At 53.0% G+C, this 27,722-nt stretch overlaps 1 protein-coding gene across 9 annotated transcripts in view; it reads right to left on the bottom strand.

The window, feature by feature from the left end:
- The window catches only part of KCNAB2 (potassium voltage-gated channel subfamily A regulatory beta subunit 2), a 96,299-nt gene that overhangs the window by 31,418 nt on the left and 37,159 nt on the right, over positions 1–27,722 (bottom strand). For 6 of the 9 annotated variants that reach the window (XM_061382926.1, XM_061382928.1, XM_061382931.1 and 3 more), the window contains 2 exons: positions 27,258–27,386; positions 25,948–25,989 (listed from right to left, as the gene is read on the bottom strand). In XM_061382926.1, coding sequence (XP_061238910.1) covers positions 25,948–25,989; positions 27,258–27,334 — 119 coding nt within the window. In that variant the 5' untranslated portion in view covers positions 27,335–27,386. The remainder of the gene's footprint in view (positions 1–25,947; positions 25,990–27,257; positions 27,387–27,722) is intronic. The other 3 variants (XM_061382930.1, XM_061382934.1, XM_061382935.1) reach the window with 1 other exon arrangement.

Below are 27,722 nucleotides of genomic sequence, written 5' to 3' on the forward strand. Positions count from 1 at the left end.
CAGGTAAATGTATCAAGTCATCACATTGTAACTTAAACTTATACAATGTTATGGGTCAATTATATCTCCAAAAACAAGGAAAAAATACTTGGAATATTCTTGATTTGCTTCTGACTTGAGAGGAGAGATCTGAAATACAGTATGCATGAAATTCAAGAGCTGATGAGTCGAACACATTCTTTAAACGTTTTCTTATATAGTTTAAATCATGCTTGAATTGATGTTGCTTGCTAAGTAGAAAGTGAATTTGTGTTTTGTTATGTATAAAGAAATAGGAATTAAAAAGGAATTAAAGAAAGAAAGAAAAGCACAATGACATCACTTATAGACCCTGCATCAGGCCAGTTCTTTTTAGTAGGTTAGCTAGTTTATCTCACACATACTTGTGTAAGATACTTGTGGTGAGAAACATACTTGTGGTGAGAAATTAGAAAGCTGCTTAGGAGTGGTCTGATAACAAAGCATCAGGGACTAAAAGTTCTAATCAGTGGTCTTAACCATTTTGGGTCATAAACCCCTTTGAGAAGCCCCTCCCCTGGAAATGAGCACAGTCATGAAAACCTTTAGAACCTTGTTTGTGATGCCTGGGTGTTTGAAGACTTGGGCACCTGGTCTGGATAAATCCAGGTGCTGGGAGGGAGACTGAGCATCCCGCCTCTCTAGAACCACCCCCAGGCATGATAGTGGAGGAGCGATTTCCCGGCCAGGCTCTGCAGAAGGTGAAGTTTTAGGCTTGTCCTCCCGCAACTGCCCTTCATCAGTGTGCAACCAAGTGCCGGCACTTACAGCTTGTTCAGGGGCTGGGCGGCTTTAGCAGCAGACAGGTGAGGACCCAGGACAGCAGGCTGAGCCCACCTGTGTCTGTGGCTGAAGAGAGGCGACCGCCCTTGCCCATCAGAAGGGGCTCCGAGTTTCCTCCGAGTGCTTGGTGATGCAGCTGTGGCTCCACCCACTGCCCACAGGAATAATTTAGCAAAACTAGGACACGGCGCCATGCTGCAATTACCCCGCTCAACTTGTTTCCCTGTTAAAATGATGGTATTAGTTCTGCCATCCGCTGCCAGGCCTCCGGAGGAGGAATGAGAAAGGACAGGGTATCTCCGGGCTGGAAGTTTTATAAATATGGCAGCTTGGTGAGGGTGGGGGCAGCCTAACAGCACAGCCTCGTGTGGACCTGGGCTGGAAACACGCTGCCACTCAAAACTTTCTACATGGGGAAATCATTTCCTACAGGTTTTCTTCCCCTAATTAAAACTCGCCACAGTGATAAAATAGTTGGCTAAATCCCTAAACCCCGATAATGTTAGTCTTTATTAATTTGTCTCCTGTCCCTCCTGTGGTCTGGAAAAATGGCTAATGAGGACTCAGGGATTTAAACTTTGCTGGAGGAAAACAGTGATGTTTATCATGGAGCACCCCCCCTCTCCCACCCCAATGGGCCGCACCCTTGAACACTGCATTTCACATTCTAGGCAATTACACATCCTTTAAAAATAGCTGTTCAGGGCCTTTAACTTCAGCCATCTGGGAGGAGGACAAAAATGTGGTCAGGTGATGGAAAGCAACTTGGCCTTGGAGATGGTTTGATGGGCAGGGATGCTGGGGTTTCCTGTCGGCTGTCACCCTGTGGGGTATTGTCTGTTTACAGCTCTGCCCGCCCCCAGACTCCAGGCTCCCTACGACGGATCTGGGCTACCAGACCTTTGCCATCAGATTGCATCTGGCAGCCACAGGTCCTGGGGGTGTTTGTTGGTGTGAGGTGGGGCTGAGAAGCCCAGGCCTTGGGGCCAGACCCTCAGGATCCAATGCAGGACCCTCTTTTTACTCACAGGTCTTGGTGTCTCCCCTCCTCCACACTGAGCACCTCTATTGCTCAGTGCCAAAGGGGCCCTTTAGCAAGACTGTGGCACCCTGGTGGTACAGGCCACATCACCCTCAGTGCCACTGTGAAGGGCCAGCTCCTTAAGGAGGTGGTCAGTAGCGGGTGGTCCTGGATCAGGCCCCCTGTAGCTCCCGCCTGCATGTACCCTGGCTGTGATCCTGGGAGAGTCATCATGGAACAACCCCGTCAGGCAGGGACCCCATACTCAGCAGAGCTGTCCGGTGGTTTGGGTTCTGACTTCCATTTCAGCTCTGAGACTGCACACCTACAGGGAAATGAGCCCACCTTCTCCCTCTTACCGCCAGGGCAAGCTTCCCAGGCCCTGCCACCTGTAAGGACGGGTGGGGTCCCCCAGGATGGAAAGCTGGGGCTGGGGTCTCAGATTCTGAACCCTCTGGCCCAGCGAGCACCTCCCTATGCTGCCTGTCTCACCTTCAGTGCTTCCAGCATGTCACACACACACATACACAGGCATGCATACACACAGATACACATACACACAGGTACACACACACTGGTACACACACACAGAAATTCATACACAGCTGTAGATATACAGAGATCCACACACAGATGCACACACACAGATCGATACACACAGGTGCACACTCAAGTGCACACACAGAGGCACACACAGGTGCACACATACAGATGCACACATAGATGCACACACACCAATGTACACACAGATCCATACACACCGGTGCAAATACACAGATGCACATACACAGATGTACACACAAGTGCACACACACACAGATCCACACACACTGGTGCACATACAGAGATGTACACACAAAGATCCACACACACAGATGCACATAAACAGATGCACACATAGGTGCACACATAGATACACACACACACACACACACGGATGTACACACATAGGTGCACACAGGATTCTTAAGCATTCAGGCTCTTTGATGTCCAATCTTCAATGGATCTTAAGATCTTGGCAGGGAAATCCTGTCAATAGCCACATTTCCTGTGTACATTCTCCTTCATACTTTTAGAAATGGTCTCACTCTTTTGATCTTAGGATTGACTTAAAAGTCTCGGCAGGTAACATGTATCTAAACTAAAAAACAGATTCTGTTTACTCTTAGTTTTTGGTTCCCACTTAACAAAAGATAAACCACCAGAGTTTCTAGAAAAGAAATTGCCCTTACTGAATTGAGAGGATGGGAACAAAAGCTCTGTACCCCAGAGACCCATAAAAGCATGTCAAATGTCCCCAAAGATCCAGGGCAGGAGGGTTACAGGTGGAGATGCAAAAGGCCTTGTTATCTCAGAATTCATCTCGAGGGGCCTGGGACTTATGACACGGGTCCTTCACATGAGGTCCATCTTCTGGGCACTGGTTTAAGGTTTAAGCTAGAGGTTTAAGCCACACAGCTCATTTCTTAGGATCCATTCTTTCAATACTTTCCAAGTTGGTACCAACCAATATCAGCTAGAAACCCACTCTCCTCAAATACAACCAGATTCTTCTGCAGCTTTTTCTGAGGTTGGTGGCCTGTGTGATTTGAGTCTCAGAGAGCAGAGTTGGGAGCCATGGACCTAACTTAGCTTTTCTGGTTCCTGAAGATGATTTGTGGTAAGAACTACCCTCTCCCTGGAACATCATTCTCAAAGTGCTCAAGGCTCTAAGTACAGAGAAACTCATGAGTAAGAACGGCCAGATTGCACATGCACTAATACATGATGTTTGTTTTTGTCTTCCTGACTCACTTCACTCTGTGTGACACTCTCTAGGTCCATCCATGTCTCTACAAATGACCCAGTTTCATTTGTTTTTATGGCTGAATAATATTCCACTGTTATTTGCAAAGCAGAAACAGAGACACAGATGTGGAGAACAAACATATGGGTGCCAAGGGAGAAAGACGGGTAGAGGAAGTGGGAGATTGGGATTGACATATATACACTATTGATACCACGTATAAAATAGATAACTAAGGAGAACGGAATGTATAGCTCAGAGAACTCTATTTAAGGTGCTGCGGTGACCTAAATGGGAAGTAAATCCAAAAAGGAGGGGACATATGTATATATAAACTTGATTCGCCTTGCTGTAAACAGAAGAAACCAATATAGCATTGTAAAGCAACTATCCTTCAACAAAAATTAATTAAAAAATTAAAGGAAGGCCAGACCTCTAGCCGGGTGATGCAGGGGTCCAGGGTTCAGACCCAGCCCTCCTTTTGCATCTGGGTGCATCCCACTGGGCATCTGAGCAAGACCCTGGGTAGGGCAAGACGGGATGCAAAGAATGTCAGGAAGGCCCCCCCCCGCTGCCGACACTGGCCCTTTGCATGCTCTCTACCAACAGAGTGAGGGCGAGTGCACCCAGAGCACGTGGGGGGCTGGGCCCAAGCAGAGGGACACACGGAAGCCAGGCCCGAGCCCTTAGCAGAGAACTCCAGCCGCTGCCTGTGCTCTGCAGAGCCTGAATCCTGCTGTAGAGGAACCTGGGTCTGGGGTTCGGCTCAGGTCAAGGAGTGGGGGAAGGTTAACTCTACCACGTGGTTCACCCTATACCCCGACTCTTAAACTGACGTTTGTCAAGGTGGCTTAGCTGCAAAGACATCAGACCACTCAGTGGGCATTCCTGAGGGCCTGTGTGCCCAGGGGGAGGGCAGGGCACCTGTGGTCATTGTCCTGGGGCTGCCAGGAAGAGGAAGTACCACACAGCATCTGACATGGAGGGGCTCAGCTCTAGTGACAACCTCCATCCCCTGCCCCCAGGAAGGGAAACAAACAGGCAGAAGGAGAGAAGAGGCATCATCATCCCCCACCACCGATGAGACTGGGGCCTGACCCTGACTTCGATTTTATTTCTCCCCCCACATTCTGCCAAGCCCCCCCAACCCCAGACACCATGGGGAGGGCACCCCTGCCCCACACAGGCCCGCGCACTGCATACCTATACTTCATCCCGGGCTGCTTCACGCTGGCGTCGCCTGCGCTCGGGAGGCTCTGCACCGACAGTTGTCCCAGACTCCGGGCCACCATGGCCACTGCACGGAAGCGGCCTCGGGTGCCCAGGCTGGGGCTGCTGGCCGCTGGCCGGCCCAGCCGGTCCTCGGGGCCCCGGCCCTTGAGGCCGTGCTCCGAGCATACGAAGGACACCTGCATGTCGCCGGCACTCAGCTCCTGACCACGTCCCCTCTCCTTCCGGGCTCCAAGGTCATCTGCCCCTGGAAGCCCCGCTCCGCCTGGGACAAGACTTTATCCCAGAAGCTGAGGGAGCTGCCAGGAGTGAAGATTTCCAAAGGCAATGATGTAGAAAAAGCCCATGTGGTCTCAGACAGAAGGGAGTCAAATTTCCAGAAATGTGCTAGAAAAGATCTGATCAGATAGAACTCAGAAATCCAGGGGTGGGGGGTGATGCCATTTTCTCTCCCTTCTCTGCAGGTCCGTCCTCTGCCCCACCCTGGTCTGGCTCTGCCTGAGCCCCCAGCCCAGCTGTGTCTGGCAGGGCTGGGCTGCCAGTAACTCTCGACCAATGAGCGACACCGCCGTCCTCTGACAGCAGGAGGGGGAGGGAGCGTGCCTCCCATCAGGGTGGCAGCCTGGGGGTTCGGGGAGCAGCTGCTTCTTCAGGCTTCCCCGGGTGTCTCAGAGGGAGCCTGGCTCTGTGCACCGTGGCTGTTGAGACTCCCACCAAGTCAACGAGGTGACTGGCGAGAGGTGCGGGAGGTGCGGTAGGCGTCCGGCGATTCATTATTAATGAAGCGGATGTACAAGCCGCCCGACTGCCCTGGCCGATCCCTGGGAGGCCGGCACCGGTTCTCCAGGCTGACAGCCGCTCAGCCGGGACTGGAAGAGGCATGCACTGCAGCCGGGTGGGCGGCTGAGTGTGCAGGCAGTCGGCCTGGCCAGTTCTGTCCCGTGGCGGTTCTCACCCAAGAAAACAAGGCTGCCACCGGGTTTGGGCATAGGAAGTCAAATCACCAGAGATCTGGAAGAGAGAGGGCCACTCTTTCTGGATGGTAATGACCCAGGTGAAGTGAGGAAAGAGCCCTGCAGTCTCAGAGACCTGAGACACTCCAGCACTCTGCACGGTACTTAGCTTGCAGCTGATGCTCAATAAACACTTTTAGAGTGAATGAATGAATGAACTAAGGAATGAATGAATGGATGGAAGGATGGATGAATGAATGGATGAGTGAATGAACTAAGGAATGAATGAATGAAGATCCTCTGCTTTACCCCAGCCTCCTTTCCCACACTAAGGGGATCAGGATGAAGATGGGAACAAGCTCTTCTGGAACAAGGTTAAGGGGTTCCCTGAAACCCAGAGAGACGCCCCCATTGGCAGGAAGGGCTGGCTTTGCTCTCTGACCCCAAGCTTGCCACTCTTACCCTGCAGGGTGGCCCTCGCCATAGCTGACTTTTAGGTCCCTTTCTGCTCTGTGACTGAGAAGGATGGGAGGCAGGTGGTCAGACTTTGCTGCTAATTCGCTCTATGATCCCAAGCGAGTGTCCTGCCGTCTCTGGACTTCCATTGACAGAATGAGGTGGCTGGCCCGAGGACCACTCTGTCTCTCGGGACCTGGCTCTGCAGGAACCTTACACGCCTTCTGGGTATCTATCCTGGACAGGACTCAGAGAAGAAGCCACCCCAAGATGTTCACAGAGGATGGCTGCACTTGCTCTCAGATCTGGCCCTGCCTTTTTGAGAAGTTAATAATAAAACCTTGCTCCATCCAGTCCCAGCCTCCCTGCTCCCGAGCTGGGCAGCCAGGGGCAAGTGACTCCCTCTCCAAGCCTCAGTGATCTTGTGTCCAGCACAGGAACACCAAGGTGTTCAGATCACAAAAGTGCTCACACTGGGGTCCGGTCCTCAGGAAGCACTCCCACTATCCCTCAGCAGAGAGGAAGGGCTTTCTGGCCATGGAGTTAGGAGAGACCCTTGTGAGAGACTCTCCCCTCCCCCACCAGTAAGCGCATCCTGTTTGTCTTCCCTATGGCCTGACTTGGCAGCGGGAACCGCTCCCCAGGGGGGCACCTGGTCCTGGGGTGAGAGGGAGGGCAGAGCTGGTACCTTTGCCAGGGGGGCCCTGGCAGGTCACAGACGCCACCTGTGGAGGGCAGTAGGGGCCCCTCAGGATTCACAGGCCAGAGCTGCCTTCCTCTTCCACCTGCCCGTGAAAGTTCCACCTGCCTGGCGTGGGTCCCTGAGCCCCTTGGGTGACGGGCGATGGGAAGGAGGAAGGGCAGGCTGCAGTGCTGGCCCCTCTGCCAGCTGGGTTCTCCACCAACTGGGCCCTGCACTTGAAGACAATAGACCCTGGCTCTCAGGAAGCCCACACCCCTGCCGAAGAGGCTGCAGGTGGCAAAGACCCTGCCTCTGGCTCCTCCCCACCTCCCCACCTCTCCACCTCCTCGTGGAGCTTATAGTCCCCTGCAGGGATGCTCAACACCTGAGCAGGCTGCTAGAGGAGCGTGTTACAAATGCAGATTCCTGGGCCCCAACCACACCTACGGAATCAGCAGCTCTGGGGTTGGACCTGGGAAAACGCATTTCTTTTTCTGATGTGGACCATTTTTAAAGTCTTTATCGAATTTGTTACAATATTGCTTCCATTTTATGTTTTGGTTTTTGGCCCCAAGGCATGTGGGATCTTAGCTCTCCGACCAGGGATTGAACCTGCACCTCCTGCATTGGAAGGTGAAATCTTAACCACTGGACCGCCGGGGCAGTCCTGGGAAGCTGTGTTTTTATCAAGAGATTTGAGTGGTGCTATGCACTGGCCTGGAGGGTGTGGAGATCCCCTACTTCATTCCACCTCCCTCGGTTCTCTGTGCACTGGCAAATCATTGGATCCCACAAGGGACGGCATCTCACTATGGATTCCTCAGGGTTGCTCTTAACCAGATGGTTAAGTGAGATTTAAGTGAGATTCACAAAGACTTAGTCACCACAGTGTGTAAAAGGTCACCCATCTCACCTCCCAATCCAGCAATTCCACTCCTAGGTATGTGCCCAGAGAAATGAAAACAACGCCCACACCAAAACTTGAACACAAATGTCCACAGCAGTATTACTCATCACAACCCCAAAGGCATAGCAATCCAAATGTCTAACAACAGGTAAAATAACGAACGAATAAACAAAATGCAGTCTATATCCACGCAGTAGAATGTTATTCAGCCATAAAAGGATGAAGTACTGATACCCGTTCCAACATGGATGATCCTGGAAAACACCATGCTAAGAGAAAGAAACGAGTCACGTGCATGCTAAGTCACTTCAGTCGTGTCTGACTCTTTGAGACCCTATGCACAGTAGCCCACCAGGCTCCCCTGTCCATGGCATTCTCCAGACAGGAATACTGGAGTGGGTTGCAATTTCCTCCTCCAGGGGATCTTCCCGACCCAAGGATTGAAACTTTGTCTCTTAGGTCTCCTGCATTGGCAGGCGGGTTCTTTAAGGCCACGTACTGTATGATTCCATTCATATGAAATGTTCAGGGGACTTCCCTGGTGGTGCCGTGGTTGGGGATCTGCTTGCCAATGCAGGGCATACGAGTTCGACCCTGGGTCCAGGAAGATCCCTCCTGCCTCGGAGCAGCTAGGCCTGTGTGCCACAACTACTGAGCCTGCACGCTGCAGCTGCTGAGTCAGTCCTGTGTGCCTAGAGCCTGTACTCCGCTCGGCCATGAGAGAAGCCACCGCAGCGAGACAACCGCGCGCCACAACTACAGGGAGCCTGCACAAAGTACTGAAGACCCAGCGCAGCCCAAATAAAGTTAAAAAAGTTCAGAATAGGCAAATCCATAGAGACAGAAAGCAGATTTGTGACTCTAGGGGGTGAGGGGAGTGGAGAATCAGGGAATGATAGCTATAATGTAGGTATGGGATTTCCTTATTGGGGTGACAAAAATGTTCTAACATTGGTGATTTTTGCACAGTTATATGAATATACTAAAACCATTAAATTGTAAGAGTTGGACATGAATGAATGACAGAACAACAAATGGGTATATGGTGTGTGAATTATATCACAATAGAACTGTTACTGAAAAAAAGTGTCAACGCTTTCAAGACTCTGGGCCTTCACTCTTGCTGTTCCCTATGGGAGTGCCCTTCCTGTTTCTCTGCCTTTGAATTCCCTGTCATCCCCTGGCATCAGCTGAGACAGTACATGCCGTGTGAAGCAGTCTCCCCGCTTCTCAAGCACCAGTAAACCTTCCTTCCTCTGGGTGTCAGACCTCAGCCTCCCCAGTGATACCAGAGGCCTGGGGACCACACAGGAGGCACTCTCCCAGGACTCTTGCACCTGGCCCGGTGCAGAGTCCCCAGTCCCCGCTCATCCCTCTGTAATGCATTGTGGGGATGGTGGGAATGGACATCTGACCTCAGAACCCGCCCAGGGAACCCAGGACAAATGTGGCGGGTCCAGCAGAGAACTGCTGAGCGGAGGAGTTGGGCAGGTGGGTTTGTGCAGCTGGAACTTTCCACATGCCTCAGATAGGGGTCACAAACTCTTAATGTACTTAGAAAATCACAAGAAAAGACAAGAGTGGAAAACCAAAAGCATAAGACCTCAACCTGAACTTGCCACAATTAAATGTCACCCCAAAGGGTCTCTCCTTTTAAATGTGTTTTGGTGGAGAAGTGAGTCCCAGACAAGGGCTTGTCGCAGAAACATCGAGTGTGGATGGTTTTGAGCCACAGCAGATTTGGGGTTCTTTTTCTGCCTCTCTAGTACCTGCTGTTGTTAAAGCAGCTGGTTCCTGCCGTGATGAATCAGAGGGGCAGCCACCCCGAGTAAAAGCCCTGTCGTGTCTACAGAATGCCACCAAAGAGAACTTCTTGAAACAGGAGCTTCTGGCGTGGTGCCTGGGATCCACCCCCAACCTGCCCCAGGGGGCTGGGGAGACCCCTGGATCGTGGCACGGCAGCTCTTCCAGAGTGACTGACTCATCTCACCACCTCTCTCCCTCCCTCCCTTCCTTCCCATCTGCCTGATGGCCACACAGAACATGAGCTGGTTCTCCAGGTGCTTCTCTTGGCACCCATGATATTCCCAGACAGTTTCTCTCTCACCAGGAGCCAAGCCTGGAGCTTTGGCTTCCATCACTACCTTATTTAGTCCTCAGGACAATTCTATGAGGAAGTGACTATAGTCTCTGATTTCCAGATGGGGACACTGAGACCTGGGGAGACCACATGACTTGTCCAGAGCTGGGTTCCCCCCAGGACACTCAGTGACATTCCTGCAGGCTTGGGAGTTGAGTCAGCCCTGATGACCCGGCGTGGGTTGAAACACGTCCCCCAAAGGGACATGTCCATGTCCTAACTCCTAGCACCCATGAATGTGACCATCTTCAGAAAAAGGACCTTTGTAGATGTCATCACATAAAGAGGAGGTGATTGGGGTGAGCCCTAAATTCAACGATTGCTGTATTTATAAGGAGAGGAGGATTTGGAGACTGACAGAGACACACAGAGGGAAAACAGTCATGTGAAGACAGAGGCAGAGATTGGAGTGATGTGTCTATAGACAAAATCAAGGAAGCACAGACATATTACAGAAAGCAAGCTTATGGTTGCCAGAGGGGAAGGGCTATTGTTGTTCAGTCGCTAAGTCCTGTCTGACTCTTTGTGACCCCATGGACTGCAGCACACCAGGCTTCCCTGTCTTTCACTATCTCCCAGAGTTTGCTCAAACTCATGTCCATTGAGTCAGTGACATCATACAACCATTTCATCCTTTGTCGCCCCTTTCTCCTCCTGACTTCAATCTTTCCCAGCATCAGGGCCTTCTCCAATGAGTTAGCTCTTCCCATCAGGTGGCCAAAGTATTGGAGCTTTGCCTTCAGCATCAGTCCTTCCAATGAATATTCAGGGTTGATTTCATTTAGGATTGACTGGTTTGATCTCCTTGCAGTCCAGGGGACTTTCAAGAGTCTTCTCCAGCATCACAATTCGAAAGCATCACATCAATTCTTCAGCGCTCAGCTTTCTTTATGGTCCAACTCTCACATCCAGACATGACTACTGGAAAAACCTTAGCTTTGACTATATGGACATTTGTTGGCAAAGTAATGTCTCTGCTTTTTAATATGCTGTCTAGGTTTGTCACAGCTTTTCTTCCAAGGAGAAAATGTTTTTTAATTTCATGGCTGCAGTCACCATTTGCAGTGATTTTGCGAAAATAAAATCTGCCATTGTTTCCACTCCCAACTGAGAGATTGGGATTGACATATACACACTACTATATACAAAAATAGGTAATTAATAAGGGCCTACTATACAGCATAGGGAAGCTACTCAGTACTCTGTAATGACCTATATGGGGAAAGAATCTAGAAGAGACTGGATATGTGCGTGTGTATAACTGATGCATTTTGCTGTAAACCTGAAACTGACACAACATTGTGAAGCAACTAGTTTCCAATTAAAATTATTTAAAGAGCCAAGGTTGGATCTTTCCCGAGAGCCTTCAGAAGAAGTGTGGCCCTGCTGACCCCTGGCTTTTGGACTTCTCGGCTCCAGATCGTGAGAGAATAAAAAGCTGCTGTTCTGAGCTTGTGTGTGTGTGCTGTGTTAGGGTAACCCCAGAACACTGGTAGAGAACTGGCTCAAGGTAGACCTGCCCCACCCATCACCCCAGACTGGTCCACTCACCAATCCTCACCTGTCTTTTCTCCTGCCCCTCTTCCTTCTTCCTACCCATCCTTTAAGACACACTGGCTTCCCAGATTTTTTTAAGGAAGTCTTCCCTGACTGGCCCAGCTTGAAGTGACCGCCTGTGAATAAATGAGCAAGTCTGTTTGATGAGCTTGACCACAAATCAAATACTGTCTGTGATTCCTGTAAGAGGCTAGTGGTAAGAGGCTACACTCTAGAGTGAAAAAATAGCAGGCAGGCAGGACCCTGCACCCTGCCAGAAGCTCATGGCCAAGGCTCATTGCCCAGGGCTCCCTGCCCTCCGGGCCATATCAGAGAGTCTGAGATGCAGCTTCCAGTCCTGATGCCGAGGAAGCAGCAGGAAAGAGACATTTCCAGAAAGAGAATGTTCTGGAAAGTGGGTTAAGACCAAGACTGGGAAACACCATCCAGCCAGTACTTACAGAGGTTTGGACTGCTCTAGGTGCTGAGAACAGACAAAGGTCATGCTGTCAGCGGGATGCAGACACGCAGAAACAAGAGAGGATAGTGGGATTTGAGGGCGACTCACTGGGCATCTGTTTAGACTAAGTGGTGGGGAAAGTCTCTTTGAGGCCAAAGTTGCGCTGATGGGAGGGAGCCGGCCCTGTGAAAACCTGGAGGATGCACCCCCTGGGGGCCACTGATGATGTGCAAGGACTGCGGGATGCAGTGAGCTCCTCTGAGATATGGATGAAAGGCAGGCGCACCCTGAGCAGGAGGAAGAGGAGTACAGGCCAAAATCAGAGGCAGCATGTGCAGGATCCAGTGGGGAGTTTGGGTTCCTTCCTAGGGCCATGTATGGTAGAAGAGGAGCATCTTTGAACCAGGTCCGGTATCCACCTGGCACCATGTGGGCCCGTGATCACAGCTGCTGCCCTGTCTCAGGCCACACATCTGGACCCTCCATCACTGCAGCCAGGTGGACGTGGGAAGGGGGAGCTGACACAGGGACTGTGGAGATTTTAAAATTCAGTGCCTTTTTTTTTTTTTAAACAGCAAGAGTTGAGGACAGTTTAAAAAAAAATGAGTGAAGTTAACAAGAAATCTTTTCCCAGCTGCAGGCTCAGTTCAACTGATAATGTGTTGGGGCAGCGGCATGGTGTTCACCTTGCTCCACCAGGCAGCACTTATCTGGAGGCGTTATCTTTTTTATATTAATATTTAAGACCAGGTTTAACAGAGTCCCAGACCAGCTAGGAACATTAACCTTGGAAGGGCATTTATCTGGGATCTTTCATAACTGGTGGCCGTGGTTCTGGAGGCTCTCTTCCCAGTTAACTGAAATTCCCGGGTGCAGCTAGATGAAATCCACCAGATGAAGAAAGGGCCCCACAGTGCGACCACCTCTGGACCATCAGATGCTAAAGGCTCAAGCGGTTTTCTTGTCAACCCTTGCTTGGGAAGCAAGGTTCCCAGTGTGGGTCATCCCCACGGTTAGTCCATCAAGCTTCAGATGCGACACAGACCTTTTCCTTGGAGTGTCAGGCATATAGGACATTTTCCTAGTACCCACAACCCCAAGCTGTGTTTGAATCCTAGGGCTGTTGCAAGAGAGTTCATCAAACTGGGGGGCTTTGAGCAACAGAACGTGGTTCTATCACATCAACAGGGGCCAGAAGGCTGAAATCTGGGTGTGGGCAGGGCAGGGCTCTCTATAGGCTCCAGGGGAGGGTCTGTTCTGGCCTTGGCCAGCTTCTGGTGACTACAGTCCTTGGCTTGTGGCCACATCACTCTAATTTCTGCCTCCGCCATTACAAAGCCTCTTCCCTGTGCACCTTCATTGGGCCTCTTATTAGGACACCAGGCATTGGATTTAGGGTCCACCCGACTCCAGTGTAAGCTCATCTAATTACATCTGTACAGACCCTATTTTCAAGTAGCCTCTAGGAATCTGGGTGGATGCAATTTGGAGGGACATAATTCACCCCAGGGTACCCTTCATCACAAATGGTATCTATACGTGAGGGAGCTGGGGTCTCCCAGGAGGAGGACAACCCCCTGGCCTCTTCCCTTGGCCTCCCCCCTACTGCTTTGTCTTCCTCACTCTGGCCCAAGCCTTCTCTTCTCAAATGTTCCCCTGTCCCCTTGAACTGGAAGGTTCTTGCCCACCACTTCCAGTGGTCCTCCTTTCAGGTGGTTGGGGTCTCAGCTGTCCCTGGCCTCCCTGACTCTCTTAGGCATTTACCTGCTTTTTCTCTGTCACCCCCTCACCAGGATGGAACATCCAACAGGGTGAGAAGGGACCCTGTCTGTCCCGATTATGCAATGTCTGCAAGCTTGTTGCCTGGAGTCAAGTAGGTCCTCAATAAATATTTCTGAATTAATTAAAGGATGCTAAGATTCCAATAATCTGGCCACCTGATGTGAAGATCTGACTCATTGGAAAAGACCCTGAAAGAAAGATTGAGGGTAGAAGGAGAAGAGGGTGACAGAGGATGAGATGGTTGGAAGGCATCACTGATTCAATGGACATGAACTTGGGCAGACTCTGGGAGATAGTGAGGGATATGGAGGCCTGGCGTGCTGCAGTCCATGGGGTCACAGAGTCAGACACGACTTAGCAACTGAACAACAAACAGCCGAACAGCGACAATCAATGACTTGGGTTTCCCAGGTGGCCCAGGGGTAAAGAATCCCCCTGCCAATGCAGGAAATGAAGGTTTGATCCCTGGGTCGGGAAGATCCCCTGGAGAAGGGAATGGCAACCCACTCCAGTATTCTTGCCTAGAGAATCCCATGGACAGAGGAGCCTGGTGTGATACAGTCCATAGGGCTGCAGAGTCGGACATAACATAATGACTGAACAGCAACAACAACATCAGTGGATAGCCACCCGCCCCCGCCCCCCGCCACTCAAAAAAAAAAAAAAAGAAGAAGAAAATTCAGACCCGCATCTCCCTCTTGAGAAATCTCCAACAGAATCAGGAGGTCCTTAGGACCAGTCTCGCTGACGCTTTGTCCTTTTACATCTGGATTTTTAGAATGCAAAGCCTTAAGAATTCTGCCACCTAATGGACTCAGGGCAGAAGTGCTTTCTATCTTTAAATGACAACCACGTGCTCATGCAATGACCCCTGAAGACCCAAACACTTTTCCGCAGGAGAAAACGTTTCAGCAACAGGGCTGGTCTCTGTTCCACTCTCCAGAGAACAGCCAGATAACCCCTGGGGCCTGTGATAGGTGGAAATCAAATCAAATATAGGACACCCACTTAAATCTGGACTTGAGATAAACAACAAATAACTTCTGGTATAAGTATGTCCTGATTATGGCATAAACTTGTTATTTGCTTGAAATTCAGATTTAACTGGGTGCTCTGTATTTTTTATTTGCTAAATCTGGCAACTGAACACAGACTGATCAGAAGCGGGGAGGGGGCTTCTTCTGGGTGACTGGCTCTGGCCAGGGTTTGTCCCTGGAAGGCACAGGAATAAAGCTGAATATTTGTCATTTATACACTCAGCTGCCAGCTCTGGGGCTCTCTGGCCACTTTCCGAGGCTTTCAGAGGAGAAAGGGTCAGTGTGCTGTCACAGATGCTGATTCCAACGGCAAGCGAGCTAAACAGAGTGTCCTTCTGAGGTTCCAACGGAATTGAGCCCTACAAGCCCATCATCCGAGAACCAGGGACACCTAAGCCACTGCCTTTGCTAGTCACAGCTTTAATTATAGTCGCAGCAACCAGTTCAGAGGCCACTTGTTGAAAAACACTTCCCATGGAAAGGACAGCCTGAACCAAGCGCATCTTGGTCCCTAGGACCTCGCACGGTCTGATGCTGCCACGGATTTGTGGGTAGAGATGATGAATCGACGACTTTCCCCTCATCAGTGTTGCATGCTCGTGCTCAGTTGCTCAGTCGTGTCCGACTCTTTGAGACCCCATGGACTGTAGCCCGCCAGGCTCCTCTGTCCATGGGATTCTCCAGGCAATAACACTGGAGTGGGGTGTCATTCCCTCCTCCAGGGGATCTTCCTGACCTGGGGATCAAACCCGCATCTATCTCCTGCGACTCTTGCATGCGCTGGAGGATTCTTTACCACTGAGCCACTTGGGGAGCAATTCGTGTTGCTGCCACTGCTGCCGCTAAGTCACTTCAATTGTGTCCGACTCTGTGCAACCCCATAGACGGCAGCCCACCAGGCTCCCCGTCCCTGGGATTCTCCAGGCAAGAACACTGGAGTGGGCTGCCAGTTCCTTCTCCAGCAATCCATGTTAGTCAACCCGTAATAATTAACACATCCCAGTGAGAAAGCAAGAAGATGGATGACATAGTAAGTGTACTCTGCTGCAAAGTTTTTTCAAAAAACCACCGTCTCCCCATGGAAGAGACACCAAACACCGCAGTGCTTATCTCTGGAGGAGAGGACCACAGAGACCCTCGTTTTCCCTCTGTTACACATTCCTACACAGTCTGCATTCTGCTTTTGCTTTTGGCCTGCCACGCAGCACGTGGGGTTTCAGTTCCCCAACCAGGGATCAAACCCATGACCCCTGTAGTGGAAGCTCGGAGACTTAACCACTGAACCGCCAAGGGAAGTCCTATGGTCAGCATTCTTAAAACCCCAAAATTTACCCGGGTTGACAACAAAGTGATTACCCCGTTTCCTGGCCTGCACCCCTCTCGCCGCAGCCCTCGCCTCGGCCAGGGGACCTGCCCTCGCCCAGCGCCCTGCCCCGCCCCTTACCGGTACTTCATGCCAGTGCGCCGGGCGGTGCAGCCTTCCAGGGAGAGGCCGTGCATGCGCAGGAAGCTCTCCATGTTCCTGGCCTGGGCGGCCGCCCGCACCTCCCGCAGCCGCTGCAGCTCCAGCGTGTCGGTCTGGCGGACGGGGTGCAGGGCCCAGTCCGAGTGACACCTGCTGCTCACGCTCCTCAGGCTCTCGCTGTACGTCATGGACAACATGGTCCCACCCGGCCCGGGAGCCGCTGCTGTCCGGATGGGAAACGCCCAGTGGTGATGGGTTAGAGAGCCTCCCCCTGCCCCGGGTTTCCCGGGCTGGACGCTGATCCCGGGGGCAGGGGCGGCGGCAGAGACACACCATCCAGCTAGAGCGGCCACCCAGGGGTCCTGGCGCCTGGGGACAGGGCCCGGCCCCAGGATATAAACACCTCCTGATATGAGGTTCTTGGTCCTCAAAACTGCGCTGGCAGGGAACTCTGGCTGAGCCACCCCCTCCGTCCCCTGCACCCACGAGACAAGCCCGTGCGAAGCTGCGTTCTAGGTGGGCAATGTCAAAAGAGCGCTCCAGATGAGAACAGGGCAGGAGCATGCAGACAGCCCGGCCCCCAGGGCGGAGGACTTCACGAAGCCCCCAGGAGTTGTTCCCTGGGTAAAACCAGCTACAGGGCCGACCCAGAAGCAGCGTAAGCACACCTGTCGCTGAAGCAAACTCTCCTGTGATTTTGCCGGCAGTGTCGCGCCCCCGGGGAAGGCCCTACTTGTTCACAGACTGGTGAAGGCAGTGCTATCCACACGGGCATTCTCTGCTTGTAGAAAGCGCCATTGCACCAGCGCAGTTCTTTGGGCTCCATGCGCAAATGAATTATGTCACAGTTCAGTTTTTGCAACAGAAAACACTGAGCGGATGCATTTAAGGAGGGAGTGAGGCGGGGTCAGGGGGAGGGAAAAGGTTGGGAAATTACAAAGCTTAAATGTTAAAACCCATTGCTAAATCATCACCTGAAGGGATGATTATACTCAGAAACTAAAAACGTAAGTGTCCATCAATAGGGAAACCGGCTATGTACCTGATGGTCCATCCACAGAATGAAAATCTGTGCAGCCTTCAGGAGTGAGGTGTCTCTGCATGAACTGATAGGCAATGACCCCCAGGAGGCAGAGAGTCAAGAGACTAGGCAAGGGGAACACGTGTGTGCACAGAATGCTGCCCTGTGTCAATGCACACACACATATGAACGGGTCAGTTGAAGGGCTGCACCATGGCTGTGCATTAACATCCTACAGGGGCTTTGACTGGGCAACACCGACACAGTCGCAGGGGGCAGGGGCTGTGCTACAGTCCAGGGACTCCCTTCTCCCCCCGACACCTGACCATGGACCTCCACCCTGGCCTGGATGCCTGCACGGTGGCCCCAGTATTGTCACTGTCCCTGAGTCAGGGGAGATTCATTTTTTCAGCTGGGTCAGCCCGGGAGGTGGAGGGACCAGCTCTGTCCCCAACTGTGCCCCAAGGGAGAACAAGCTCCGTTATCCTGGGAAGGGCTGGGGGCTCTCCTGGGGGCTGAGGCAGCTGCAGAGTCTCTGAGGGTGGAGATGGTGCTGGAGCCGCCTGGGCTGGTCCTTCCTCGTGTGAGCTCCCCACCCCCGCCTGACACTTCACATGCCTCTTTCTCCATGGCAGGTGTCATCACCGGACAGACCACAGGTATCTCTATCACTTGTTTGTTGAGCTGATCCTCCTGAGAGTCAGGTCCAAGAAGAAAGGGACTCTTCTGTCCACTTTCACTGCTGCGCGCGCGTGCTCAGCACCTGGAGCAGTAACTGGGCATTTCCCTGGCTGTGCTGACAGGGAGGGGCTGGGCTGGCCCCTGATCAGGCCAAGCTCTCTACAGGCTGCCTTCTCCTGGCCAGGACTTACATTACCATGGTTCAGATCCACGGGGAGGGGGCTGCAAGGCCCAGAACCTCTGGATTCCCACAGAGTTTAGACTAAGGTCTCTGATGGGTGCTTCTGCAGGCAGGCACACCCCAACACAAAAATCCCCACTTTTCCGGAGAATCACATTGCCGGCAACAGAGGGGCCCCAGGCTCGGAGTGTGTGGGGGTGGCCCAGGAAATGGCACCTTGGAAGCCCTTGGGGTGGGCAGCACCAACTCCCTCCTCCCCTCCACGTGCACGCTGCCCACAACCCATCAAGCAGCTGCTTCAGAGGCAGCTGTGTAGCCTGTGGCTCATGGCCTGTGTGGGGCAAAAGCAGACCACTCCTGGCTTCCCTGGGGGTCTGTGTTGCAGGGGCACCTTCCGAAAAACAGGATTAAACTCAGACACACACGTTCCCAGCCCAGCCCAGCCCAGCCAGGCTGAGATCAATAGCCATTAGCATTCAAGACATTACCCACAAAAAGCCATCCTGGTCTGGCTCCAGAAATCTAGCCACAGCCCCAGGGTTGCAGTAACTGTGTGGCTGAGTGGCCCGGTTATGGGCAGGGGCAGCCCTGTGTGTCACCTGCTTTGTGTGACCCAGGCAGGTACCTGGACCACTCTGAGACTCAGTCTCCACATCTGTGAAATGGGATGGGCAGAGGCCTATTGTGCAGGCTGCTGTGGGTGAAACGGAACCATCCTGGACAGCTGGACAGGGGCTGGCCTTGTGGTGGAAGAGTGCTGTGTGTGGGAGGTGGCTGCCAACCATGAGACGTAGAACATGGTTCCAGGCATGATAAGTGGCGTGGGCACAAAAATACACAAGACAGGGTGGAGGGGAGACGGCCCAGCAGGCAGGAGCCTGACCACGGGCCTGAGTGATTCTAGGGGCCATGCAGGACAAAATGTAAACTCTACCCATTGCCCCTGGTCTTGCAGAGTCACACATTCCTAATGAGACAAACGTAGTGGGTGCCATCAGGAATTGGAGGGAGCCTCTCTGTAGGGTTCTCGTGCATGCTAAATCGCTCTCAGTCATGTCTGACTCTTTGCAACCCCATGGACTCTGTCCATGAGCTTCTCCAGGCAAGAGTACTGGAGTGAGTTGCCATGCCCTCCTCCAGGGAATCTTTCTGACCCAGGGATTGAACCCATGTCTCTCAGGTCTCCTGTATTAGCAGTGGGGTTCTTTACCACTAGCGCCACCTGGGAAGCATGTCCGGGAGATAGCAAAGGACAGGGAAACCTGGCGTGCTGCAGTTCATGGGGTTGTAAAGAGTCAGACATGACTTACAGACTGAACAACAACTATCTCTGTGGGGACTGGGATCTCCCCTGCCTGTCATCTCTCCTATCTTGTGTTATAGTGGCCTTGGGAGGGGCCCATGGGTGGAGCAGGGCCACCAGCCACACAGATGGTGCCCAGAGCCTACCACTGGGTGAAAGGGTCCTCACGGCACAGGGCAGGCTCGGGTCAGGGGACTCGTGGGAGGAGATGCGGGCTGTGGGTGGGCATGGTGGCCCCTGGCCTGGGGTGGAGGGCAAGGCCGCAGCGCTCACAAGGGGGTCTGTGCCCTGGGGGCAGAGCACGGCGAGGACGAAGCTGGGACACCTTCCTCACCCTAAGGTCCTTGAGGGAGGCAAGACACAGAGGGACTCTGGCGGTGACAGTGCTGCCCAGCGGGAGAGGACAGGGAAATAAGCTGGCTCCTCCGCAGGTGAGCAGGGCTGGGTGCTTGGATGAGGGGCCCCGGAAAGACTCCCCTTATTGGAGCTCCTTCTTTGGCCGCCTGACTGCTCAGTGACCCCAACCTCTGGCTCCTCCTCTTTGCCACCCTGCCTACTCACCTCAGGAAGAATTAGCTTTCCTTAACAACCATTGCTAATTACAGACTCTACAGGGTCCCCCCTGCACTGGGGCCTGCCTTTTGCAAATCTATTCCTGTGGATGGGGACCTGGGGAATTCACGTGAACGGACCGAGTGACATAGAAAAATGGAAAGAAGACATTAACCTCATTAAGCCGCGAGAATCGCAACTTTGCTGAACAGCCTTCCACCTGGGATTCCTGAACTGAGATCTGTTTACTGGGAGCCACCAAAGCCTGAGATGTGGGATCCAGAAGGAACCCAGAAGGTCTCTTTGAAACGGCAACATGTGTCTGGACACCAGAGAAACCAGCCAGAATTCCCAAAGCGGGCGTGCGTGGAGGCAGAGGCATCATTCCGGGACACGGCTAGAAAATGCAGGGCATCGCATCAGGGGAAAAACAAAACCAGTTTTGCTTGAGAACCATCAGTAAGCCAAGGCCCAGAGAAGCAGCCCCCAGCTCTCTTAGGCCTATGCTTCCAAACAGACCTTTCAGACAGCACCCAGCCTCCTGCTGCTGTTTTTCTTGGGGAAACTCGAAAATGCTGGGTCTTAATGGGGAACCCGACAGGGTATCAGCTGGAGCCCAGGTCCCCCGGATGGGCAGAGCGGCAAGGCCGGGAGGCAAGCAAGCTCAAGCAGCAGAACACCCACCCTCCTTCTTCCTGTGGTTATCTAGCTTTCTTTTTGAGGTTTCCCACTTTGAAAATATATAGAATGTCTCATTTCAGATCAGCCAAAAAGGCATCCCCAAATGCTGTCCATTCCCAGGGTGCTTGTCCCCCAGCAGCATCTCCCCCCCACCAAGGAGGCGGCTGCCACTTGCCTCCTGAGCTGAAGGGACCACTCACCTGCCTCGCTGGCGTCTGCTGGTTAAAAGGGACACAGTCTGATTTACTAGGGCTCACCAGGCGTCTACGGAGCTGGTGCGGCAGCTCTTTCATTAGGGAGTGTCGCTGCAGGACGTCAGAAGCAGTCGGTGAATGAGAGGTCCCATAAGGGTCGGGTTTGGAGGCAGTGAGTCCATTAGTCCTATTAGGGCGTCTGCATCTCAGTGAGAGAGGCTGAATTATTCACGAGCGCATCTCTTCCCCTAAAAGCCCGGGAAGTGCGGTTCCGTAGTGCAGCCTGGCAAGGCAGCCTCCTGCGTCCCGGCTGGGAGGGGGGACCAGCTGGGGTCCTGCAGTTCCCTTGGGCGCATGCCCCCCTGCCTGGAGAGACTGGACCCTGGGAGGAAGCGCAGGCTGGGCTTTCTGGTCTTTGAGGAAGGGATCCAGGCTGGTTGGCTTTCTTCCTACCATGTTCTTAACTTTCTGCAAGCTGGGAAGCCCAGGGGCCTATAGCATAAGACCACCACCCACAGAGAATGGGTGGGGGCCTGGAGAGACATTCCTTCAGCACATACAGATAGACGCCCTGCCTCCCTCTGCTGGGACGCACCCCAGATTGTATGTCCTATGCTGTCAGGACCTATATATGGACAGAAGGTTTCTGTAGTTCGCCGTGAAGACACCACACGGAGACCCTTCCTCACTGTCCTGAGCTGGGGTTTGGAAGACGCTTTGCGGCTGACCCTGGGGGTGATCTATCCTGAGTCCCTGTTCTGGGCTCATGGCCACAGGGGCCCTTCATGTCATCCTGGGACCCCTGCCCCCCAAAGACTCAGTGTGACACTATCTTCCAGCTGAGAAATTGTGCCAGTGGCATGGGATTCTGGACAGAGGCCGAGCTGATTACCTCGTGACACATCTGCTAAGGGGGGTGGCTCCAAGGAGTGGGGGGATCATAGCCCCAGATCTGGAGTGCAAAGAAATGTGAGGCTGGGGGACAGCATGGAAGTGGAGGTGACTGGTAGTGGGGGATGACCTGGAAAGGCCTTCACGATGGACCTGGGATGGTTCCTTCTCTTTTTTCTTTAGATTTTTGTTTGTTTTGGTCGTACCATGCAGCTTACGGGATCTTAGTTCCCTGACCAGGGACTGAACCCATACTCCCTGTAGTGGAAGCGCAGAGTCCTAACCACTGGACTACCAGGGAAGCCCCTGGGATGGTTCTTAAAGGCCGAAGCCCACAGTCAGTTCCATGGCCTCTGTGTCACATGTCATCCCCAGGCTGGAAGTGGCCATTGTGGCCTCGCTACTGGGTGGTGCTCATTAGCCTGACCTGCTTGGAATGAGGCCCGTCTCCTTCCCCTGGGCACCATTTCCCTCTCATCACATTGTCCTTCTCCACATCTGCCCCTTGGACACTAAGCCCTGGGGACTTGGCTCCTCTTAACCTCCACCCCGTCCTCCCATGGCCCCAGTGGTTCAGCCCTCCTTCACCTCTCCTGGATCCCACATCTAGCCTTCCCATTCCCCTCATCTCATTCCCTGCTCCTAGGCTTCCTTCCTGCAGCAGAGCCCTGCCCCCTGCCCTGCTCTAACACCATCGATGTCTTCCCAGTGCCCACCAAAGGTAGGCTCCTCTGCTTGGCATTCTTGGCCCTCCATCCTCAGATCCCCATCGGCCTCCCTAGCCTGGCCTCTGGTCACTCTCTTTCCTGTCCTGTACCTGAAGGCCTAGATGATGTGACTGCCACTTCCTATTCTCCGGGCACCTCTCTGAGCTGTGCTCAGACTGTCCCCTCTACTGGAATGCTCTTCCTGGTGTATGTGTTGAATTCTGTCCAGCCTGAATAAGGTCCAGCTCACAGGCTCTATGATGCCTTCCCCGACTCTCAGCCAGCTGACCACTCCCTCGTTGAACCTCCAACAGCTCTCTGGACTCTCCCAAGACCCGTTTGCCTCCTAGATGCTATTAGAGTGATTTAGGTTTGGGGTAGATTGTGGTCAGCATCAGTCCTTCTAATGAATATTCAGGGATGATTTTCTTTAGGATTGACTGGTTTGATCTCCTTGCAGTGCCACAATATCATAAAAAGGGCAGCAGAGGATGAGAGGGCTTCCCTGGTAGCTCAGCTGGCAAAGAATCCGCCTGCAGTGCAGGAGACCCCGGTTTGATTCCTGGATCAGGAAGATCCCCTGCAGAATGGATAGGCTACCCACTCCAGTATTCTTGGGCTCCCCTGGTGGCTCAGATGGTAAATAATCAACCTGTAATGCGGGAGACCGGGGTTCAATCCCTGAGTCCGGAAGATCCTCTGGAGGAGGGCATGGCAACCCACTCCAGTATTCTTGCCTGGAGAATCCCCATAGACAGAGGACCCTGGTGGGCTACAGCCCATGGGGTCCCAAAGAGTCGGATATGACTGAGTGACTAAGCATACATAGCACAGCACAGAGGATGAGATGGTTAGATAGCATCTCTCAGTCAATGGATATGAGTTTGAGCAAACTCTGGCAGATAGTGGAGGACAAAGAAGCCTGGTATGCTGCAGTCCTGGGGTCTCAAAGAGTTGAACATGACTTAGCGACGGAACAACAACAGGAACAACAGGATTGCATGACTGTGGCCCACTCTTTCCCCCTTCTCTGTGTCGTGTGACTGTGATTCTCCCCTGGGCTGGGGGAGTATACTTTCCCCTTGACATTGGGCTTGGTCATGAGCTTGCTTTGACCCAAGAATGAGCAGAAGTGACTGTGCCTGTTCTAACTGTTGGCCTTCAGACTCATTTTTCCTCTGGCACTTCTGCCAGGAGAAGAGACCTGGGATGGCCCCTGGTTAGGAATAATGGAGAAAGGGTGAAACCGGCCTTCAGCCTGAAGCTCAGAGACCAATCTGGCTGAGCCCAGCCTAGATGAACTGACTTGAGTCAACCCACAGACACATAAGCCCGAGTCTTGGGGTAGTTTGTTACGCAGCCTCCTGTGTATGAGCTGACAGGTACATGGTCTTCCCTCTTTTACCTGTCTGCGAGTTGCTGGAGGACGGGGCCTTGGACACTTTGCCCTTTTGCAGGAGGGGTGCCACCCTTCTGGCTGACTTAAATAACCATCCACCAGCCGTGTCAGAGCTGGGTGATGAGGATATCCCACTGGGAGTGGCACCCAGTATGCTGAATGATCCCACCCCATTAAGGTCATCACCAGAGGCCCCGCAAGAGATGCCTGAGTGTCTGTGTGAAGTAACCACACTGGAGCCTCAAAGGGCAGGATGGCCAGAGCCTATGGCATTGAATGTGGAGCCGAGAGGCTGAGCAGGGAGTGGGGTGGGGGGTGTCTTCAGATCCAGGGATTCAGTTCCCTCACAGAGCCCCTCCTTGGGGCAAGAAGGCCTCACAGGGATCAGATGCTCACCCAGAGGGGTCCCCAGAGGGTGGACAAAAGGGTGGATCCGGGGGGTTCTGGGGTTAGCAAGGGGATGGGGACCCTTTCATTTCCACTCGACTTACTGGGAACTTCCTATGGGCCCTTTCAGCTACTGGCCTGGCCTGCTCTCATCTCACCTTACTCCTTTCCTTCCGGGAGTGAGGCAGGCCTCAGCATCTGAGGATGCTGTTTAAGTGCATGTCTGGTTTCACTGGTTGAATCCTTCTGGACAGATGGCACACATTCATTCTGGCATATTACGTGATACATCCATGCACACACACACATACCCAATATATACACACACACACGCATACCCACATACCCACACACATAACACATATACACACATACAAACACATACATACAACACACATACACATACATGTGTATATGATGATAAACACTTTTATCCAGTAACAGCATTTGCAAACCTAATAAGTTCAGCTCTAACTATTTCGAGCAAGACCTATTTAGCCAAACCTCCAGCAGAATCAGATTTGGACCTCTCTTCAGACCTCTCTGTAAGGGGGGAAGACCTCATGGGAGGCACCGAAGCAGTGGTAAAATGAGCTTGAGAACCCAGACCCACAGTCGTGTTCAGACACAGGACCAAGACTGCATGAAGGAAGAATCACACGGAAGTCTGGCGCCAACCCCTACACCCACTGCCTGAGCGAGGCCCCTGGCGCATTGGCAATAAGATGCCATGGCTCTGTCACTGCTGGGGTGCACCCACTGCCCGAGCAGACCCCTGGCGCATCAGCAATAAGAGGCCACAGCTCTGTCACCGCTGGGGTGCACATGCCAGGGAGCAGGCTCTGGACAGAGACCTCTCAGGCTTGGAGGCCACAATGCACCACAGACAGAGCCCTGCCCGCTGAGTGTCCAGTCCTAAAGCTGGCGGCGCTGCCCTGTGAGTTCCATAAGCCTGACATGTTCCCCATGGAGGAAAATGTCGAAGTAAATTCCCAGAGTTAGAGATTTTCAAGAGCGTGTGTGTTTGTGGTGCATGCCCTACCCTAGAGGTCAGGAAGAGGCTGCCCAGAGGGAGGAAGGGACCCGTCCCGGAGGATTCTGCTGATGGGATGTGCCTCAGGATGGACTGCAAGCCTGTCCGTCTGCTGACAGCCTCTCCCTCTGGGGACACAGGTGTGCTGATTTCCAACAGGGAAATAATCAGAAAGAAGTCAACGCATCCATCCCCACTCTGACCCAGGTCCCGTCGGAGCCACACTCCCCAGGGAACTCCGTAGGCTGCAAATCAGCTCAGATCCAAGGACAAGAGGAGAATGAGGGACTGGGGGCATGTCTTTCACTTTGACCACCCAAGAGCACAAAGCTGGGATCACAGGAAAGGACTCAATCTACTGCCGGAGGAGCGAGTAGAGTAGCGAGTAGCGAGTAGAGAGAGCGATCTCTCTCTTAAGAGAGATCTGGCGAGTGCCCAGCTCAAATCAAAGCAAGTTCCAGATGAACCTACACGACGAGCCCGACTGCACGGTTTCATCATGATGCCGTCGCAACACCGAGAGAGGACCAGAGCCTGAATCTCACGGGGAGGATTTTTCACGTGCGGAGAAATCACCAGCGCCCCCGGCCCGGATGGCGGGGTCCTCCCACCCGCTCCCGTGCTTGCTGCCGGTTTTAGGGAAAACGGAGAAGCTCGTTACCTGTAAAACTGGAGCTGTCTTTTGGGGCTCCCATACCGAGTACTGCGGACAGCAATGGAGGAGAGAGAAGGAGACAGGGAGAGAAGAGAGAGAAGCCACAGTTGTCATCAGCCACGCACAGGGAGGTGCCAGCCCGGGAAGCATCACCGACGCCCCGCAACCCCGGCCCCGCCCCCTTCTGCTTGGGTACCGAGCGCTCGGCCGCAGCGCCACCCAGTGGCACAGGGAGGCAGAGGCCCGTTTATTTGGACACGGGGGTCTCTGCCTGGTCTGGTTCTCACGCCAGGCGGGGAGGTGAAGCCTAGAGGTTAGCCTCTGGGGGAGTCTTTTTTTGGGTTTTCACGAATCATAACAACGATTGAAAACATTCAAACCAGGAAATGCCCACACCCACCTGCTGGCAAGTATGCACGAGACTATGGGGTTCTTTTTAGGATCTCGACGAAGGAGGGATGCCACTGTTCCCCATGGTTTTTGTAGACACTCACTCTAGCTCAGGCCCTGACAGTGACCTGAAGATCCAGCGGTTTGAAGGAATGATGAGCCCCCAGGGTTCCACTCACACCCCAGTCTTCTGTGATAGCAATACCATCAAGGTCTGTGCTCTGACCACAGAGCCAGCTGTTCCACCCCACACCTTCCCCACAGCCTCCCTGTGGTTCAGCCTGGGCTATTTTCCAAATGGAAAGACCCAGAGCTGGATCTGGAAGTGGGCTTTCCAGGAGAAGTTCTCATGGGCCCATTAAGCACCTGGCCGCCCCCACTGTCCACAGGCTCCACACTGGTTATAAGGCTTTGAGCCTCATTCAGGGTGTCGGGGAAGCTGGTGGGACCACAGGAGCCATGACATGTAAAAGAGAAACAGAATCCAGGAAGGGCCTCTGTTACCTCCCATGGAATATTTCAGAAGAGTCAGAGACAAGGCAGGAGTCTAATCCTGGCTCTATCCCACCTGGTCAAACCTCTCATTTTTTTCTTTCCCATTTTGGTCTTAAAGGCTTCCCTGGTGGCTCAGATGGTAAAGAATCTGCTTACAATGCAGGAGACCTGGGTTTGATCCCTGGGTCTGGAGGAGGAATGGCCACCTACTCCAGTATTTTTACCTGGAAAATCCCATGGACAGAGCAGCCTGGTGGGCTATAGTCCATGGGGTACCATGGAGAAACGGCTGGCTTGCATGCAACTTACAGCCCTGTGCACTCACTTAGTCCCTTCCCTCTGGGTCACGGGGAGGTGGCTGGCTTGGGGACCCCTCCTCAGAGGCAGGACTGATCCTGGGAGGGGCTTGGGGGATGGTGCAGGGGCGTCACCTGTAGATCATGCCGGGGGAGCCCGTCTGCCGCAGGGAGAGCCGAGCTGGGGAGCCCGTGGTTGATTCCGGATACATGGAGCCGGCCTCACTTGTCCTGATGCGCTCCCTTCTTCACGGAGGTGAGGTTCTGAAGGGAGAGCAGAGAAAGAGGGGAGCTGGTTAAAAAGACCAGTCAGGTACAGTCAAGATGCTCTGTGATCCTGAAGCCTGGTTCCTTGGGCATCTGTATGTCCTTTGTCAGATAGACAGGGCTTCTCTGTTGGCTCAGCAGTAAAGAATCCACCTGCCAATGCAGGAGACACAAGTTCGATCCCTGGGCTAGGAAGATCCCCTGGAGAAGAGAATGGCTACCCACTTCAGTATTCGTGCCTGGAGGTTTCCATGCACCGAGGAGCCTGGAGGGCTACAGCCTTTGGGGTTGCAAAGAGTCAGACATGATTGAGCACACATGTACGCATCAGAC

Source organism: Bos javanicus, chromosome 16 (assembly GCF_032452875.1).
Source record: "Bos javanicus breed banteng chromosome 16, ARS-OSU_banteng_1.0, whole genome shotgun sequence".
Classification (NCBI taxonomy): Eukaryota; Metazoa; Chordata; class Mammalia; order Artiodactyla; family Bovidae; genus Bos; species Bos javanicus.